Source organism: Phodopus roborovskii, unplaced genomic scaffold (assembly GCF_943737965.1).
Source record: "Phodopus roborovskii unplaced genomic scaffold, PHOROB, whole genome shotgun sequence".
Taxonomy (NCBI): Eukaryota; Metazoa; Chordata; class Mammalia; order Rodentia; family Cricetidae; genus Phodopus; species Phodopus roborovskii.
The window spans coordinates 3,066,319-3,083,412 of NW_026126470.1; the positions used below are offsets into that span (position 1 = coordinate 3,066,319).

A 17,094-nucleotide genomic window follows, 5' to 3' on the forward strand; every position below is an offset into this window, starting at 1 on the left:
CCAATAAAGCACCCATCAGGTTTGTCTCAGGAGCCATGCTAGACGAGTCGCACCCCCACCCCGGTTTTGTCTCTTCTGAGTGCACATAAATAACAGATACTCTCAGCAGGTACTCAACGGGTGTGTGTAACATGACTTTGGCATTCATTGTTCAAGCAGAAGACAAGTCTCAGCCGATTGCAAATAAGTTACCAATTGTTTGTCCAGTCACGTTGTTTTTCTTAGGTTCCAAAATGTCCACTGTTGAAGGGAAAGAAAGGAAGAAGGGAGGGATGGAGGAGTGGGGAGGGAAGAAGCCAGAGACAGGAGCACAGGAGGGGTGTGGAAAAAAAAAAAAAAGCGAGGGTCTAGCTTCATTCTACATCACTCTGAAACTGCAATGCAAACAGGATCTTACAGCCATGGACACTGTGGCCCTTAGTTGAGTTCATAATACTGAAGCAGCGATCTGAACACTGATTCTCACTGGCCCCTTTCTTCATGTGTCCAGGACTTTACCATGACATTTTACCTCCGGCACTATTGGAAGGATGAGAGACTTGCCTTTCCTAGCAGGACAAACAAAAGCATGACCTTCGATCACAGATTGATTCAAAAGATTTGGGTGCCTGATATCTTCTTTGTCCATTCCAAAAGATCCTTCATCCATGACACAACCGTGGAGAACATTATGCTGAGAGTCCACCCGGATGGAAATGTTCTCTTCAGTCTCAGGTATGAGGCCTCCGGGTGGCCTTTGGTTTGCTTGGACCACAGCCATCTCGCCAGACTTCCTGAGTCTCACTTCACACTAAGCTAACAGTGCTGCTGTGTCTGGCTCATGACACTGAAGATTGGAGCACGACCAGCTTATATAATTTTCCCTACTTCGGTCACCTAAAACTTGAAAGCATTTCTTTCTGTTCTGTATATTCCCACTCTGGCCACACACTGTTTGGACAAATAGAGTGGAGCTGGATCCCGGAAATCCTTAAAAGTCTGACACACAATTGTTTAGGTATGTGAATCCATTTCTATTACCCAACTCCTCCCTATCCAGGTACTCCACCAAGTAGATTAGAATCTTGAATTAGCAAAATATTTTCTTCAGTTAGCTCCTTCATTTGTCATATGAAAGCACAATCATGATGCAAGTTAGCATACATTTTCTCAATTGCTTTTGCTCTTTTGTTTGTTTTAGTTAAAACATGCATTCTAGCAATATCCTATTATAGGCTTTTCATCTTCAATGATCTATATTTTATTTTAACCAAATGAGTTCTGTGCATATGGAGTGGCTTGTAGTAGAAATTCTATTTTTAAAAAAATATATGTCCAGGGTATTCAGCTCTCTCAGTGCTCTAGAAGTCTGAGACAGTTTTAAAAACTGCAAAAACTTTATCCTTGCAAACTGTATGAGCTGAGTTGTTCTATACTGGGAGGGGGGCGGTCCTTGCAAATTCGATTAAGTTAATGATCTGTTTGTTTTTAGATACAGAGTTTCTCTGTGTAGCCTTGGCTGTCCTGGACCTCTCTCTCTAGAACAGACTAGCCTCAACTTGGAGATCTGCCTGACTCTGCCCCTGAGTACTGGTATCAAAGGTGTGTGCCACCACACCCAGTCCTAAATTAATGATCTCAATGTGGGAAAATGGTCCATATTATCTGACTGGGCCTTAGATGCAGCCTAAGAATCTTGATAATAGGAAAGGGGAGGAAATCTGATACATACAAAAGTTGGCAATGAGATCCCAAGCCAAGGTCAGCTGGTGTCAACTGGTATGGATGGATTTTCCGCTAAGACTTCTCATAAGAGTAACTCTGGACCAGTGAGTCTAATCAGGCCTCTGGCCTGCAGAGCTGTTAAAGAATACATTTATGCTATGATGAATTACTGTGAGGGCAGCAATAAGGAATTATTTTTGCTCATTAGCAGTATTATTCACGGAGCAGCTATCGTCAGCCATTTATAAAAGCTATAAATGCAATTAATGAACAATCCTGTATCCATTCTTTTTTCCTGTTGTATGTTTGTGTTTTGCCTGCGTGTATGTCTGTGTGAGAGCATCAGACCTCGTTGGCGGCCATGCGGTTGCTGAGAATAGAACTTCGGTCCTCTGGAAGAGCATTCAGTGTTCTTAAGTACTTAGCCATCTCTCCAGCCGCCACCACCCCCAGTAGTGTTTCCTATAGGATTCACAAATACTGGTGTCAAAAGTCACTAGGAATTGAAACAGAATCAAAGAGTCGGCTGTTTTAAAAGTTGCTTTGCTGAGAGGATGAAGAGTAATAGATTACCTTGCACATTCTAATGTCTGTTTGGCCCTTGCCAGACAAACTATGGTGAGGTCACCTTTAATCTCTAAGGTGCTCTAATTGCCTAAGAAGAGCATTGCTGCTCATCTGGAGTCTGTAAACCATACCAGAGAGCATATGCTCACAGGGGTTATGATGGGTTGGTTCCCTGTGCCATGGCATCACTCTCCACATTGGAGAGGATGGAAACTAAGATCATTCATCTACCTGGTCAACTCTCAGTTAATGTTTTCCTCACCAAGGCCTGTGTGAGCTTTCCTGACCCACAGTGCTCTCTGTGCACTGTGCCATATAGATCACCATGGGCAGAATGACATCATGCTTTCCAGAAAGGACAACTGGAAATTTGTTGTGATCCCTCCTGGACTCAGCCTTCTTCTCCTTCTCCAGTTATTGTTTTAATCCTTATTGTAGTGAAGTACAATGTCCCTCACTCAGGAGTCCCCGTGAGCATCATAGTTTAACTGAGTTCTCTGACTCTTTTCTGTGGAAGCTTACCCCTGGAGGTGGTCTTAGAGGACTCAAAATTGCTGTGAGCACAGCTCTTCAATCCAACAAAAGATCCAGTTCAAGCATAGATCTATGTCTTTGGGTACCAGGCTGGGTTCTAAGGTCACCTAGCCAATATCCTCTTCATGCACTCATTTCTTCTTGTATGCTATGAAGCAAGTGGTATAAAGACCTGGAAAAACACTTCCTTTAACACTGTAGGGACATACCAGGCTGAGTGTGTGTTCTGCACACAAGAGCATCCACACACCTCAGTTCTTAATGCTTTGACTATTGGCAATAGCATTCAGGTCACAGAAGATAAAGTGGCTCTGCTCTTCTGATTAACTCAGGGGCACCCACTGGCTGGAACATCTGTTGCCTTTGTTTTTGCAGACTTGCTCGGGGCCTTTTAGGAACCTCTAATCTGCTATTGTGGCTACCACAGCTCTCTCTTTGAGGCAAGATCATAGGACCACAGCCTCTGCCTGGAGCCTGGAAAATCCAGGAGAATATAAAATTTTAAGGAAAAAAAAAAGCCTCATCAATATGCTAGTCTTTGCCTTAATAGTTCCTGAATTATGTATTATGCACATAGATCTATTGCTAAACATGCTCCTGGCTTTGCTTCAGTACCACAGGAACATTTCCTAGCACTATGTGAAGGGAACCTTTGCCTATAGATTTGTATTAGCACCACCTTAACTCTTTTTCGCTGGAGACTACTAAATTTTTGCATCTTCTAGAGAGTAGAACATGTTTAAATCCATTTAAAGCATCTGACTTTGAGGTATTTTTCTGGGAAAAAAAAATAAAGAAAAAGTCATCAGAGCCAGAAAATGCAGAGGAAGCTAGCTATGCAGGAAATGGTGAGGTAGGGAACAAATGTAAGAATTCACTCATCAATCTCTGCCTTGAGCAATCCGTACCTCTCTGGCTTTGCTTTCTTGTTATTTGGACAGAAGATGGGCAGGCCTGTTTCTCGTTATCCCTGAAAGGCACACAAAGCAAGCAAACAATGAGAAGCGTCATTGCTGCATGCTTCTGGGCTCTCTGGGTCAAGGATCGCAGCTCTCTTTCTTCCTCCATTTCCAGGATAACGGTTTCGGCCATGTGCTTTATGGACTTCAGCCGGTTTCCTCTGGACACTCAGAACTGTTCCCTTGAGCTGGAAAGCTGTAAGTCTGTCTGCCTGGTGAAACAAGCCCGCATCATCGGAACACGCCCTCACTCACTCCCGGGAAATAAGCATGTGCTTAGCAACCATTTAAGCCTCCTGCAGTATTTCCCAGTTACCTTATGTTGCTTTTCAATTTTATCTCGCTTCTCTTTTCTTCTGATGATGATGACGGATTGCGTTTCAAATGAGAAGATTGGAGGGGATGCTTTGGTCATCAAATAGTCTGTGACTTTTCACAACAGCAATAAAAAGGCTGCTCCTTTAGAGGGTACGGCTTCCTAACACTAGCACTGATCTCCCACATGTGGAAGGTCCGGGAATCCTACACAAGTCCCAGTGGTCTAGTAAATGTGTATGAGCTCCCTAGAGGAACCCAGCTTGAGCCACAGACTCTCCAGATGAAGTCCTGTTAAGGGCGTCTGATCCAGCTCCCTAACAATTACCGTTACCCAACATTCACTTTTGATAAGACCGCTTAAAAGTTGGTCGCAGTTTTTCATCCTATAGCCAAAATTTTAAATCTCGATGAATAGCACCTTTGTATACATCTATTACAAATATTTTACAACACAATAAAACAAAATGACTCATTCATCCAAGAGAGGTACATTAAAGAAACACAAAGGCATGGTGAGGCAGTGTTCTGGCCTTACCCTGAGGCCTGTCTTAATTTCTTATAAGAATGGGCACACTGGAGAATTATAAATGTCACTGAGGGGGAAACGCCTCCGTCCTGACAGATGTGGGGCTGGTGTTTGGCTTCGTTTCCTTGAAGTGTGGGGTGTGTGTGTGTGTGTGTGTGTGTGTGTGTGTGTGTGTGTGTGTGTGTGTGTGTGTGTTTTATAGACTTAGTATTATGTATAGTGTTCTGCCTGCATGTATGCCTGCAGGCCAGAAGAGGGCGCCAGATCTCACAGTTCAATTTCTAGCAACCACATGCTAGAAATTGAACTCAGGACCTTTGGAAGAGCAGGCAGTGTTCTTTAACCACTGAGCCATTTCTCCAGATCATGAAGTGTGTGGGTTTGTTCAGCTCCTTGGAAATATTTTTCGATACATAGCACATGGAACTGGGGGTTCAGAGCTGTTTAAAACACGGCCGCAGAGCTCACCTAACTTCTGAGGCTGGAACTGTCCGTGTTGTTTTAGATGCTTACAATGAAGAGGACCTGATGCTGTACTGGAAACATGGCAACAAGTCCTTAAACACGGAAGGGCACATTTCCCTTTCTCAGTTCTTCATTGAGGAGTTCAGCGCCTCCAGCGGACTGGCTTTCTACAGCAGCACAGGTACAGCGCCGCGTGCAGTCAATTCTTCTGCAACTGAGCGCCTACTGTTGGTGAAGTAAACATCCTTCTCCCCCACCCCACCCCCTCCTTGGGCAAACCCTTCCAACAAGATGCCTTGGTCCTGTTCTTGGCCCCCTCCACTCTATGCTTAGTAGAACTTACACAATGATCTTTGCCACATGGAAAATCACTGCTCAAAACCCTTTAAACTCTTTAGTGTTTTCCCATCACACTTAGAACCAAGGGCAAGCTTCTCGGCATGTTCTACACCCTGTGTGCTGCTCTGACTCACACCAACCCCTGCTACTCTATCGTAGTGTCCTTACCCCCCCCCCACACACACACACACACTTGCTCTCAGACCCTCTCATCTCTCTGTGGCTTTGCCCTGCCCCTGCCCTTGCCCCATGCACTATCTCATGCCTGCTTTAGTTAATAACTTTGTAAACTATCTTCCCAAATGGCGGCGATATCCTAGTTAGCCCTTCGAAACCAGATGCCTCGTTGACTATTGTCGAAGTCTGTCTTTGGAAAGAGGCCCGAAACTCTATCTGCCTTGCTCACCATCTCTTCCCAGCTCCTAGAATATGCCTGGCACATGGCAGATGCTCAATACAAATGAACTGACAGAACTGAGTTAACAAGGTGCACTGTTGCCCTAGAGAGGAAAATCTGTTGAGAATCGCAAGTACAGAACATATTCCCCACCACGATGGATAGATTTCTGATTTGGTAGCATTTATCCCAGCAGTTTTGAAAACTGGTCTGGCCGTTGGTCCTGCCTCAACTAGATGATAGACTCCCTAGGGGAGGACTTACCCTCTCTGAGGAGCAGATGGGAGGTGGGGTGGGGAGAGTGGGGGGAGCACGAGGAGAGGAGGGAGGGGGGCTGGGATTGGCATGTAAAAAAAAAAAATACATTTAAAAATGAACTGCTGCCTGTTAACAGAGGTAGGAGCAGCCTTTCTGGGTTCCTCATAGCACCCTACCACCCACAGGCACGGTCCACCAGCTTGCTAGTGATGAGTACTCTGTGTCACATTAGGTTCAAAGGGGTTGTGTTCAGGCTACAAGGTGTGGTTGCTGCTGGCCCTCCAGGTTGGAGCTGGCCTGGCTAGAGGCTGGAGCTAGAGGAGCAGATTAACTAGCTCAAAGTCTGTATTTTAAGACTACAACCAAAATTTGAATCTCAAAGAAGCTAATTGCATGCCCAGGACCAGTGTGTCTCTAGCTGTTTATTATCAGGGAGAAATGCCTTTTTCGCCCTGTTTGCTTGCATTCGTTGACATTCAGCAAAGAATGCTATCCATTTTAATCGTGTTTGTTGCGTTTTCTGATATGCAAATAACACGAATTTGTATTCCTTGACCACTGATATATCCCTGGCACGTAGAAGATTCTCGGAACCAAGTTGTTGAGTAAATGAATACGTGGTGGATAATTCAAAAAGAATTTCAAAAGTGTGAAGAGCCCTTGAAATACTAGGAACACCTCGTGCGTACAAACCGTTGTGATTCGGTTTTCTGTCTCCCTTGCTCCGTTCTCATCTATGATGCCAGGAAGTGAGTGTGTTTAGCCCTCAGTTCAACTAAATCAGTATTAAATGAATGAATGAATATGGGGAACAATGACATATATGAGTTTTAATTTTTACTTATTATTTCTGTGTTAAAAATAACTCTTGACACTTCATAAATTAAGTCTGTAATCTCTTTTTAATGTTATCATAATGTGATACATAGGAAACACAGGGCTCTAAGGGTGGTATTCTTGTACCAATAAATACAGCATAAGAACAGCAATTGCATTTCTTAGGATTTTAAAGCTCAGGTATCCATGAATATATTTGGTAGAAATTCAACTAGCTCTCTAAAAGTAGAGGATAAGTCATCCACTTTCTACCTCTACCACTAAATCATTCCACTCACTTTACTGCGTGCCTGTCACCCAGGCAGGATCAACACTAGGTAATTTTTATCCTCTTCTTTTCGTGTTTTAGAATCTGTCAAAATTCAGACAAAACATCACTGAAAATCTGTTCACAAAGATGCTTTTGCGTATTTTTTTTTTAAATGAACTATGGACATACTCCCATTTGATTATACTTTCAAGAAACAGAACTTCAGTTCCTGTGGGAAAATGGACTAAGAATTCATTTAAAAGGTTTTGCATAGCATGTTGTGAGTTCGTTTTAATTTTAAAAGTAGCTAATAGAAGAATCTTTAACAAAATCTCATATGTTATTGAAGAAATGATTTATACGTTTGTGGGTATCATACGTTTGGTGTGCCCTCCTGTTTTAAAATTCTAAGAAGTGGGTAGAAATTGGGGAGAGTTTCAATTTTATCTCAATACTTTGTGGTTCTAATTTTGTTAAAACATGTACATTTTAATGAGAAGGAATGAAGTGGGTTCTGAGAGTAGAAAAATGCAATAACATGGCATTTTGAAAGCTGTGCTTCTGTATCAAAGTAATAGCCACATCCAGATCTAACTAGTTCCTCAGCTTCAGAAAGATGACCTTAGAAACTAATTTCAGCCATGAGTAGCCAACACCTCTGCCTCATGTTATCCATGAATTTTAAATGGTGTGCCCTCCTGTTTAAACATTTTAGCTTCATCAAAATAACTGTAAATATTTTCCCATATTCCTATCATCACAACCACCAACTATAACCACCATCCTCAAATTGCAATATAAAAATAAATTAATAAATAAAAGAAATCACGCAGCTGTCTCCCATTGCAAAAGCTGGAATTGGAGGCAGGTGTAGACACTTTCCATTTGTAGGCGAACCAGAGTCTTCCTTCTTCCTTACAATGCTTTCACACTCCCCTTGCCTCTGCGCAAACCCACAGTCACCCAGTAACATCAACAAGTAGGAGAGGGTTTCTCTGTCCCTCATCCCTTCAGTGCTAGTCCAGCTCACATACCCTGAATTCACAAAGGAGCACACTGGAAAATCATTTGTTATCAAAACTAAAGCACAGGGGCAACTGCCTAAATTCAAACTCTAGTCCATCACTGACCACCAGGACAACCTTGGAAGAGTTACTTAACCCAGCCCTCAATTTCCTGAGCTTTAAGATGGTTGTTTCACTACAGTCTCTATCTCATGGGATTTGTAGACAAGCTGATACCTGAGTGAGGTTAGTTAGAAACTCTCATCCTCGCCATTCCCACCAGCATCTTTGTTGCGATGCTTTCAACACAATCCAGGGCCTCAGTGTCCGGAAGTGATCAAAGGTGACAATTTATAGGTAGAGAATAAGGTTTTAATGCTACCTGGCATGGCATCTCGATTACTGCCAGCCCTTCTCTCACAGTCTTGAGTTCTGCTCCTTTCTACTGATGTAGGCAATGGGAGAGCCTAAAATTGAGTTCAGATTGTAAAAAGGACGATGCCATACACATAAAGGTATAAAGAGTTTATGGCTCACAATATGAGCTTCCTAGAAAGATCAATCCAGGCTGCCAAGCCGGTCTGAAAATAGCTGAGAGCTAGGAAAGGAGCAACTGGCTTGGAGCTTTATGGTGGCTTGGGTGGAGTTAAGATCAAGGATGTTCCCTTTGGGGGAGTAGACACTGATAGCTTGAACTTTTCAGGGGTGCCAAAAGAGGTTTTGTTTTATTTTTGTATTTGCAGAGTTTATTATTGTTGTTGTTGGTTGTTTGTCTTAGTTTTTGTCTGTAAGGTGGGAAGGGACATAGAAATAGGGCGTGGGAACTCTCAGTACTTTAATATTGAAGAGGAAATCAGACTCTGGTTACACTACCTGGAGTCATGAGTCAGTCTTCTTACAAGGTAGCATGAGCTGTTGCCATGGGTAAAGGAACCCTGCTATCCACCCACAGTACCATCCTGGTCCTCCCTTCATGATCCACAAGGTACGGCAGTTCCTCCTTCCTACTGAATCCCTTGCAGCAGCCCCACCAGATAATAATTCTCTAGAAAAATATTAAATAAGGGGGGTTGTGTTTTAGTGTTATGTACTTACCTCATATTTCTGAGTCTCTGCGCTTAATTCTTAACATTGCAAAATAATAATAATAACAGCTCATTAAAAGGATAGTCACCTAAATTTATGTCAAAAACTCAACAGTGAACAGAAAACCACATACAATCAACCCTTGGTATCAACTGCCCTCACATCCATGGACTCAGCCAATTGTGAGTCGTTGTACTGGGCATGAGCATAGCTATGCGTTCTCACTGCTTCCTAAACAATGCAGTATAATGGCTATTTGCATTGCACTTACAATGTATTAGGCACTGCAAATAAAAGAGATTATTTAAAATATAGGGACACATATAAATGCAAGTAATTCTACAGGGTTTTAAATGAGCACTCGAGTGCACTTCTGAGTTTCTGGAACCAATCCCTTTACACATCTGTAAGAGTAACTATACTGGAGTAGTATATTTACAAATTAATATATATATATATTCTTTATTTTAATCTTTCAACAATTATGTGAAGCTGTAGATGTTGATACTGTATTATTCTACCCTACAGGCATAATCAGACCTTGCAATTTCACACACAGTAAGGTGGGTGACAAATACAAAAGAATGACAGACACTTCACAAGCCTTTGGCTAAGATCAAGTGCAATGAGTAGAACAAACGGTAATGTATCGTTTACTCTCAGAATGCTCTGCATAATGGGTCATTTATTTCCACTGCTAACGAAATTAGTGATCTTGAAGTATGTGTTTCAAGGCATATGTGTGTTAGCTAACAGTGAGAATGTCAGAGTCTGATAAGGTGAGAAGTATAATAAGCAGTTAACTGACAATCAGTGGCTGGATGTAGAGCATCCCAATTCAGTGTAGTTGTCCTAATGCCCAGGGTTAGACCAATTTACCTGTGTCTCCCAACAGGTTTACCACTCGTGTCTCCTAAGAAATTACTACCAGAAATAGTAGAAGTCTCTAGCTTTACATTGCCTGTGATCCTGTTTTAAAATTTAACCTATAGTCTCTGGGTTTTGAATAATCTCATTTCAAAAATTAGACACATAAAAACTAACCTACACACCATTCATAAAGCATATTTTAGTGTTCACTCATTTCACTATTCATTACCTTATTTCAGTAGATATGAAGATTGATACATGGTTATTACTATGCATTAAGAAGTATGAGTAATGGAGCTGGAGAGATGGCTCAGCAGTTAAGATCACAGGCTGCTCTTCCGGAGGAGACAGATTCAACTCCCATCATCCACATGGCAGCTCACAAACATCTGTAACTCCAGTTCTGGGGAATCTAGTACCCTCTTCTGGCCTACATAGGCATCATTTATGTACAGAGTGCACACATCTACAGCCATATAAAATAAAAATAAGTATGAATGGAAAACAAAAACCATAATTATTCAGGGTAGCCTGAAACAGCATGATGAATAGTACTCAGAAATGTCCTACAGATGGTTGGAAATTTTGGCTTTAAACTTCTTTATATACTATGGTTTCTCTTAAGTCATATAAATCTTCCACTGTTTTTGTTGTTGTTGTTGTTTGTTTGGTTTTGATTTTGTTTTTTGAGACAGGGTTCCTCTGTATAACAGCCCTGGCCATTCTGGGACTCACTTTGTAGAACAGGCTGTCCTTGAACTCACAGAGATCTGTCTGCCTCTGCCTCTCAAGTGCTGGGATTAATGGTGTGCACCTGGCAACCTTCCACTTTTAAACATCCTCACAGAAAATGCAAAATGGAGAGGTCTGTGCAGCTTTCTATGGATATAACAACAATTGTATTTGTCATCAGATTAAATAATATCACCAACATGAGTTTATATTAATTCCATCAATATGCAAAGAAATATCACCATTGGTGATATGTTAACAGAGTAAACGCTTAGCGTTCTAGATCCCAATCAAAGGTCCAGTGATCTACTCCAAACCCTTTCTTGCAGATAAAATGTTCCTCATTTGTGTCAGCTGATAATGATTATTAACTATGGCATGCAGCGTCAATTGGCACTAAAGCCTTTCCTTCTTGTAGAAACACTGCAAACGATGTAACTGTGCAAAGGGGTCTTTAAAGGCCAATGTAATTACGGTTCACCCACAAGCTTGGATATAGATGGTAAGCATATCGTGGAGGAGTCGTTAAGCAGACCGCAGTTCAGGCCATCTAATGCATTAGAATGGAAGCCCAGGTGCCAGCTGGTGCTGAGGAAGCACAGGTGGATGTGTCATGTTCTAAGACAGCTGAGAGCTTGCCCTATGAAGAGCACAGTGTGAAGCTAGGCATGGTGTCTTCTAGAAGCCCGTCTAACGGTAACTGTTTCTTTCTTCTAGGGTGGTACTGCAGGCTTTTCATCAACTTTGTACTACGGAGGCATATTTTCTTCTTTGTACTGCAGACCTATTTCCCAGCCATGTTAATGGTGATGCTTTCATGGGTTTCATTCTGGATTGACCGGAGAGCTGTCCCTGCAAGAGTGTCCCTGGGTAAATAAAACCTCCCATGTAAGATTATGATATAGAAGGAAGGGCAAGGAGGTAAATAAAAATGGATGCTGCATGGAAAAGTAAAAATAGCAGTAGTCAGGATGGCTGTGTGTTTAGGTGAAAGTGCTTATCTTTAGCTCGCTCGGAGGACAAGTTGTAATTGGGCTTTCTCTGGAAACCGAGTGTTTGAAGATGCTGTTGCCGACTGATCAGCAGCTGAGTGATGGATAGTAAGAAAAGAGGGTGGGGTTATAAAGCAATATAATAACAATAATAATAATAATAATAATAAGCTCACTTAACAAAATCCTTTACCAATAAAGAACCCCCAACCCCCTGTACCTTACCCAAGTTTATTTAGCTTTGCAAGACGGATTTTTACAGCATGAACAAAGAGCCCTTAAAGTAATTTCCACTGCACTGTTGGTGTCTTCATAAATCCCAGGGCAGGGTGTGTTTAATTTGGGAATGTGGGTGCTGATGAGAAATTAGAACCTAACTCAGAGGTCAGAATGAGATTCAATGACAGTAGAATTTCCAGGGAAACACAGTGCCCGCCTCATTAAGTCACCACACCCGGATGATTACCTAATCCATCTAGCATGTTGGATGCCACTGTCATACACCGGGATTTATGGGAAGCATTTCTGATCTACTTTGTGGCCAATGAGTCCTTGCAAAGTGGGTTGTGCCAAGCAAAGCCCTAAAAGTCCTGTTATTTAATGAGGACCCAGGAGTTAATGCCATGCACCTTCTTGTCTGGTTTAGGACAGTTCCTGGTTCCCCCTAATTTTGTTGTTCCTTTTTTTAAAACCTGTAAAGCTCTGTCTTAAGAGATTTTAATAAGTGCTTCACAATCATTGTAACTATAGTAAAATCCACCCTAGAAAGGGTCGTTTTTGAAGTTAATGTTCACAAATTTTATGCACACTTCAAAAGATCATTTGAGGACATAAATTATTAATATTGATAATTTGAATAATTTGTTTACCTTCCCCCTCATAAAAGCCACAGTCTGCAAGCATTTCAGACTTGAATATCTTCAAGGAAAAAATCATCTGAATGAGTAATTAAATTATTTTGACTGTCTTCATATCAGAACATCTGTGTCCTGACCCCTGTACAATAGCAGTGAGCATAGACCCAAACGAGAGTCTGAGGGCACATGCCAGCCCTCAAGAGAGACTGAGAAAGGCATTCAGTATAAATGTACATTAGCGTGACTTCTAATCATATCTCACAAGTTGACTGCTCTGCAGTTATACGGTGATAATGAAAGCTCTGAGCTAGTAGGCTGAAGTGAAGTAAGAATGCAGAAATGCTATGCTCAAGCCTCTCTGAAATCCTATCTTGCATCTGGATTTGTCCCTGAAAGATAGGAAAATTCTGTGTACTTATGTAAATTAGCATCGAAATCAGAGCACCCTCTCTCCCACTTCTACTGCAACAAATAGAAGCTTTCCCATACCTCTGCTATATCCTCGGGTGTTTGCTTCCTACCACCCTCAAGTTCTGCCTCTGTTTTCTTGCCTTTCTAAATGCAATGTTGCTCAGTTCCTGGAAAGCATGGTGTGGTACTTCAAAGCATGGTTATAATGTGTACTGATGGAGTTAGGTAATTAACATCTCCGCGTCCTTCTCGTTAGAGTTTGTGTTTGGTGCCTTTGAACTCCTAGTTATTCTTAAACTATATTGTAAGCCATTATAAACTATAGTCCCTACTGTGCTAGAGGATACTAGAACCCACTCTGCTTGTGCCTGGATACTCACTACTGTATCTCTCTATCTCCTCATCCCCTTACCCTTTCAGCCTTCTTATAATTAGTACTATGCATTCTGGTAACTTTTTAAATAACTTCTTGAGGGAATATGGCAAACTTTGTCTCTCTTCTGACTTACTTCATTTAACATAGTGTCCTCCAATTCCGCCCGCTTGCATCCATTTATCTGTTTTTTCATTTTATTAATTGCACTAGCTAACAGGCTTCATTGGACAGTTTTATTGTATATGTAATACATTTTGATCATCTTTAATCCCCTAGCACCATAACCTACTCCTGCTCCCATTGTTTCTCTTCCTCTGACTCCAAACTCTTCTACTTTTATTATTATCTCTATTGTTGTCATTTTATTTCAATTGTTATTGTTACAGAGTGTTCTGCTCTCAGCAGTCAGTGACTGCCTGTAGTTTTTCACCTTAAGGTGGGATTTTTGGAGATTTCCCTCATCCATCTTGGCAAGTCAACCGGTGTTGTCATTTCTTCTCTCGGTAGTCATATTGTTCATATTTCATGGGAATAGGTTTCCTGTCCTATGTAGAAAACACAACCCTCCAACAGATACCCCAGTCCTCTGGCTCTTAGACTTTGTCTCTCCCTCTTTCCAAGATGTTTCCCGAGCCTTAGGGGTAGGTGTTGTACTTTGGACATATCAGTTGAGGCTGGGCACCCTCAATTGTTCTCTTAATGTTGACCAATTGTAGCCAAAAGAAGCTTAACCCAGTATAATTCTAACTAATTCCTAGCCTCATACCAACAGATAGGTGTAGCCGTCATCCATGCTCTATTGACAAACACATAGGCTGAGCATGGTAGATCTTAGCTGTTTTAACAGTGCAGCAATTAACACGTGTGTGCAGTCACCTCACTGATATGCTGATATTGTTTCTTTCTGACATATATCCAGAAGTGGGGTGAGTGGATCATATGATAAATCTTTTATTTATTTTTATTTATTTATTTATTTTTGGTGAACTGATGGATTTTTACTGGGACTACTTACAGGATTGTAGGCAAGGGACTGCTTACCAGGGTCTGGGAAGACTCAAATAAATGCCTCTGCATCATTGACTCACTGGAACTGCAATCCTGAAGCTCTCTGCACAGCTTTGGGGTAGCTAAACAGTCTGGGTGTCTCTTCACTGGCTATTGGAGAATACTAAGTATTCTCTTGAGGATAAATCTCTTGAGGAACTTCCATACCATTCTTCATAAATGTGTGTGTGTGTGTGTGTGTGTGTGTACATGAGCACATGCCTTTGTTGACCATTTTTTTTAAATTTATTTAATTTAGAGACAATCTTATTTTACATACCAATCCCAGTTCCAGTTCCCTCTCCCTCTCATCCTTTCATTCCGCTTGCCCTCCAATTCCACCACCCACCCACTCTCTAAGGATGGTGAGGTCTTCCATGGGAGATCATCATCAAAGTCTGTTACATCATTTGCAGGAGGACCCAGGCCCTCCTTTGTGTATCTGGGCTGAGAGAGTATCCCTCCATGGGGAATGGGCTCCCAAGGTCCATTTGTGTGCTAGGAATTGCACTCCGGATAAATACTAGTTCCACTGTTAGGGGCCCCATAGCCTTCCCAGGTCTCCTAAGTGACACCCACATTTAGAAGGCTTGGTTTGGTCCAATGCTGGTTTCCCAGCTTTATGGCTGGGGTGTGTATGCTCCCTCTTGATCAGGTCAGCTCTTTCTGTGGGTTTCTCCAACATGGGCCTGGCCTCTTTGCTCATCCCTCCTCCCTCTCTACAACTGGATTCCAGGAGTATGACTCATTGCTTAGGTGTGGGTGCCTGCTTCTGCTTCCATCAGCTACTATATGATGGCATTTAAGGTAGTCATCAATATCATTATAGGGGAATGGAATTTAAGGCAGCCTCTCCACTACTGCCTAGATTCTTAGTTGGGGTCGTCTTTGGGGAATCTCTGAACATTTCCCTAGTGCCAGGTTTCTCTTTAAACCCTCTATTATCTCTTTTCTTGCTCTCCTCTATTCCTCTCCTGACTCAATCTTCCTGCTCCCTCATGTTCTCCTCCTTTTTAATTGGGATAAGATAATCACTAATTGTAGTTAGACTTGTATTTTCAACGTGTACAAAGAATTTGAACATTTGACTTTTTTGCAACTTGCTGGAAATTGAATTTCTTCTTTTTGGGGGTGGGGGTGTTTAAGAGAGAGTTTCTCTGTGTGACCCTAGCTATCCCAGAACTCACTTTGTAGACCAGGCTGGCTTCAAACTTCAAACCTCTGTCTTCCAAGTGCTGGGATTAAAGGCATGCCCCACCACTGCCCAGCAATGATTTTCTTCTTTTGAGAAGCAGATACTCTTATTCCTTGCCCATTAATGATTGGATTACTTATTTTGTTGTTAGGTTTTTAATATATACTGTATACTTTGGATATAATGTCCTTGTCAAACTAATGGGGTTATCCAGCAAAAATATTTTCCCATTAAGTAGGTGGTCTGGTCACTGTATTTGTTCTTTTGCTGTACAGAACTTCTTAATTTGATTTAGCCATTTTTGCTCAAGAACTTCATCCAAAAATTCATCCCTATACCAATGTTTTGAAGTGTTTCCCTGTGTTTTTTTTTCTGGTAGTTCAGAGTTTCAGGTGTTATATTCAGGCAAGTTATCTTATTGATTTTTTTCATTGAAAATAATGAGAACTATGATCTTATTAAATAACTCAGGAAGTGATAGTTTCTGAAAGGTTAGTTACAGTATGGACTCTAAAACTGCCTGTTAGATGAAAATCCACGGTTCTATTTTGTACTGTGAATGGGTATTTTGCCCACAGGCTTAGTTACTTGAAAAGTACTGGCTTACTGAGTAAGCTCCAGATCTACCAAAGATTTCTACAATTGATTGTGTAACATCATAAAAAAATTGATATTACCATTATTTCTGATAAAAATGAAAAGTAGGAGGTTCACAGTGACATGTGTAAGTTTGACATCATTCTGGTGAAAGTGTGGATCACATGGTTAACAATGAACAGCAATGTTCTTTCACTTGATGTGACAGAGTGATTAGTTCAGGCTTAAGAAAATCAGTGCTGAACACTCGGATTGCAGTGATCAGTTCACCTTGTTCTTGTGAATAAAAATAGTGTTTCACTGCCAAGGGGGATAGGAAGCAATAGAGAGTTCACAATAGCATGTGCAAAGCCCTGTGTTTGGTCAGCAGTACCACAAGTAATAAATGAATAGATGATCAGATAAATGTCTAGTTCATCTAGACATTTGTGACTGAGGGTTTCCCTCAAAGTAGCCTTTGTACTTTGGTTTGTAAAAGCACTGTATGAACTTCACATTCCATCAGACAAAATGGCTCAAATGAACGCACACGTGCAAGAGAAATTCATGTAACCATCACAGGGATGACCAAAGCCTCTAATGACAACCACTGGGCTCTGGTACCCCTCTACGTGGATAGTGTTGCTTCTGGCCACTGAGTGATGCTGCAATATCCAGTCCATATACTTCCTATGGTCATTCTGCCTATGGGCAGAGGAAAAGTGTACTCACTCACATGAAGGCAAATGAAGACCACCCCTCCTTCAGGAAAACTGTTTATAGAATATCCACTG

At 41.6% G+C, this 17,094-nt stretch overlaps 1 protein-coding gene across 1 annotated transcript in view; it reads left to right on the forward strand.

Moving 5' to 3' along the window:
- Gabrr3 (gamma-aminobutyric acid type A receptor subunit rho3) overlaps positions 1–17,094 on the forward strand; it is a 45,180-nt gene that overhangs the window by 16,136 nt on the left and 11,950 nt on the right. The window contains exons 4-7 of the mRNA XM_051191663.1: positions 491–714; positions 3,880–3,962; positions 5,114–5,254; positions 11,564–11,716. Coding sequence (XP_051047620.1) covers positions 491–714; positions 3,880–3,962; positions 5,114–5,254; positions 11,564–11,716 — 601 coding nt within the window. The remainder of the gene's footprint in view (positions 1–490; positions 715–3,879; positions 3,963–5,113; positions 5,255–11,563; positions 11,717–17,094) is intronic.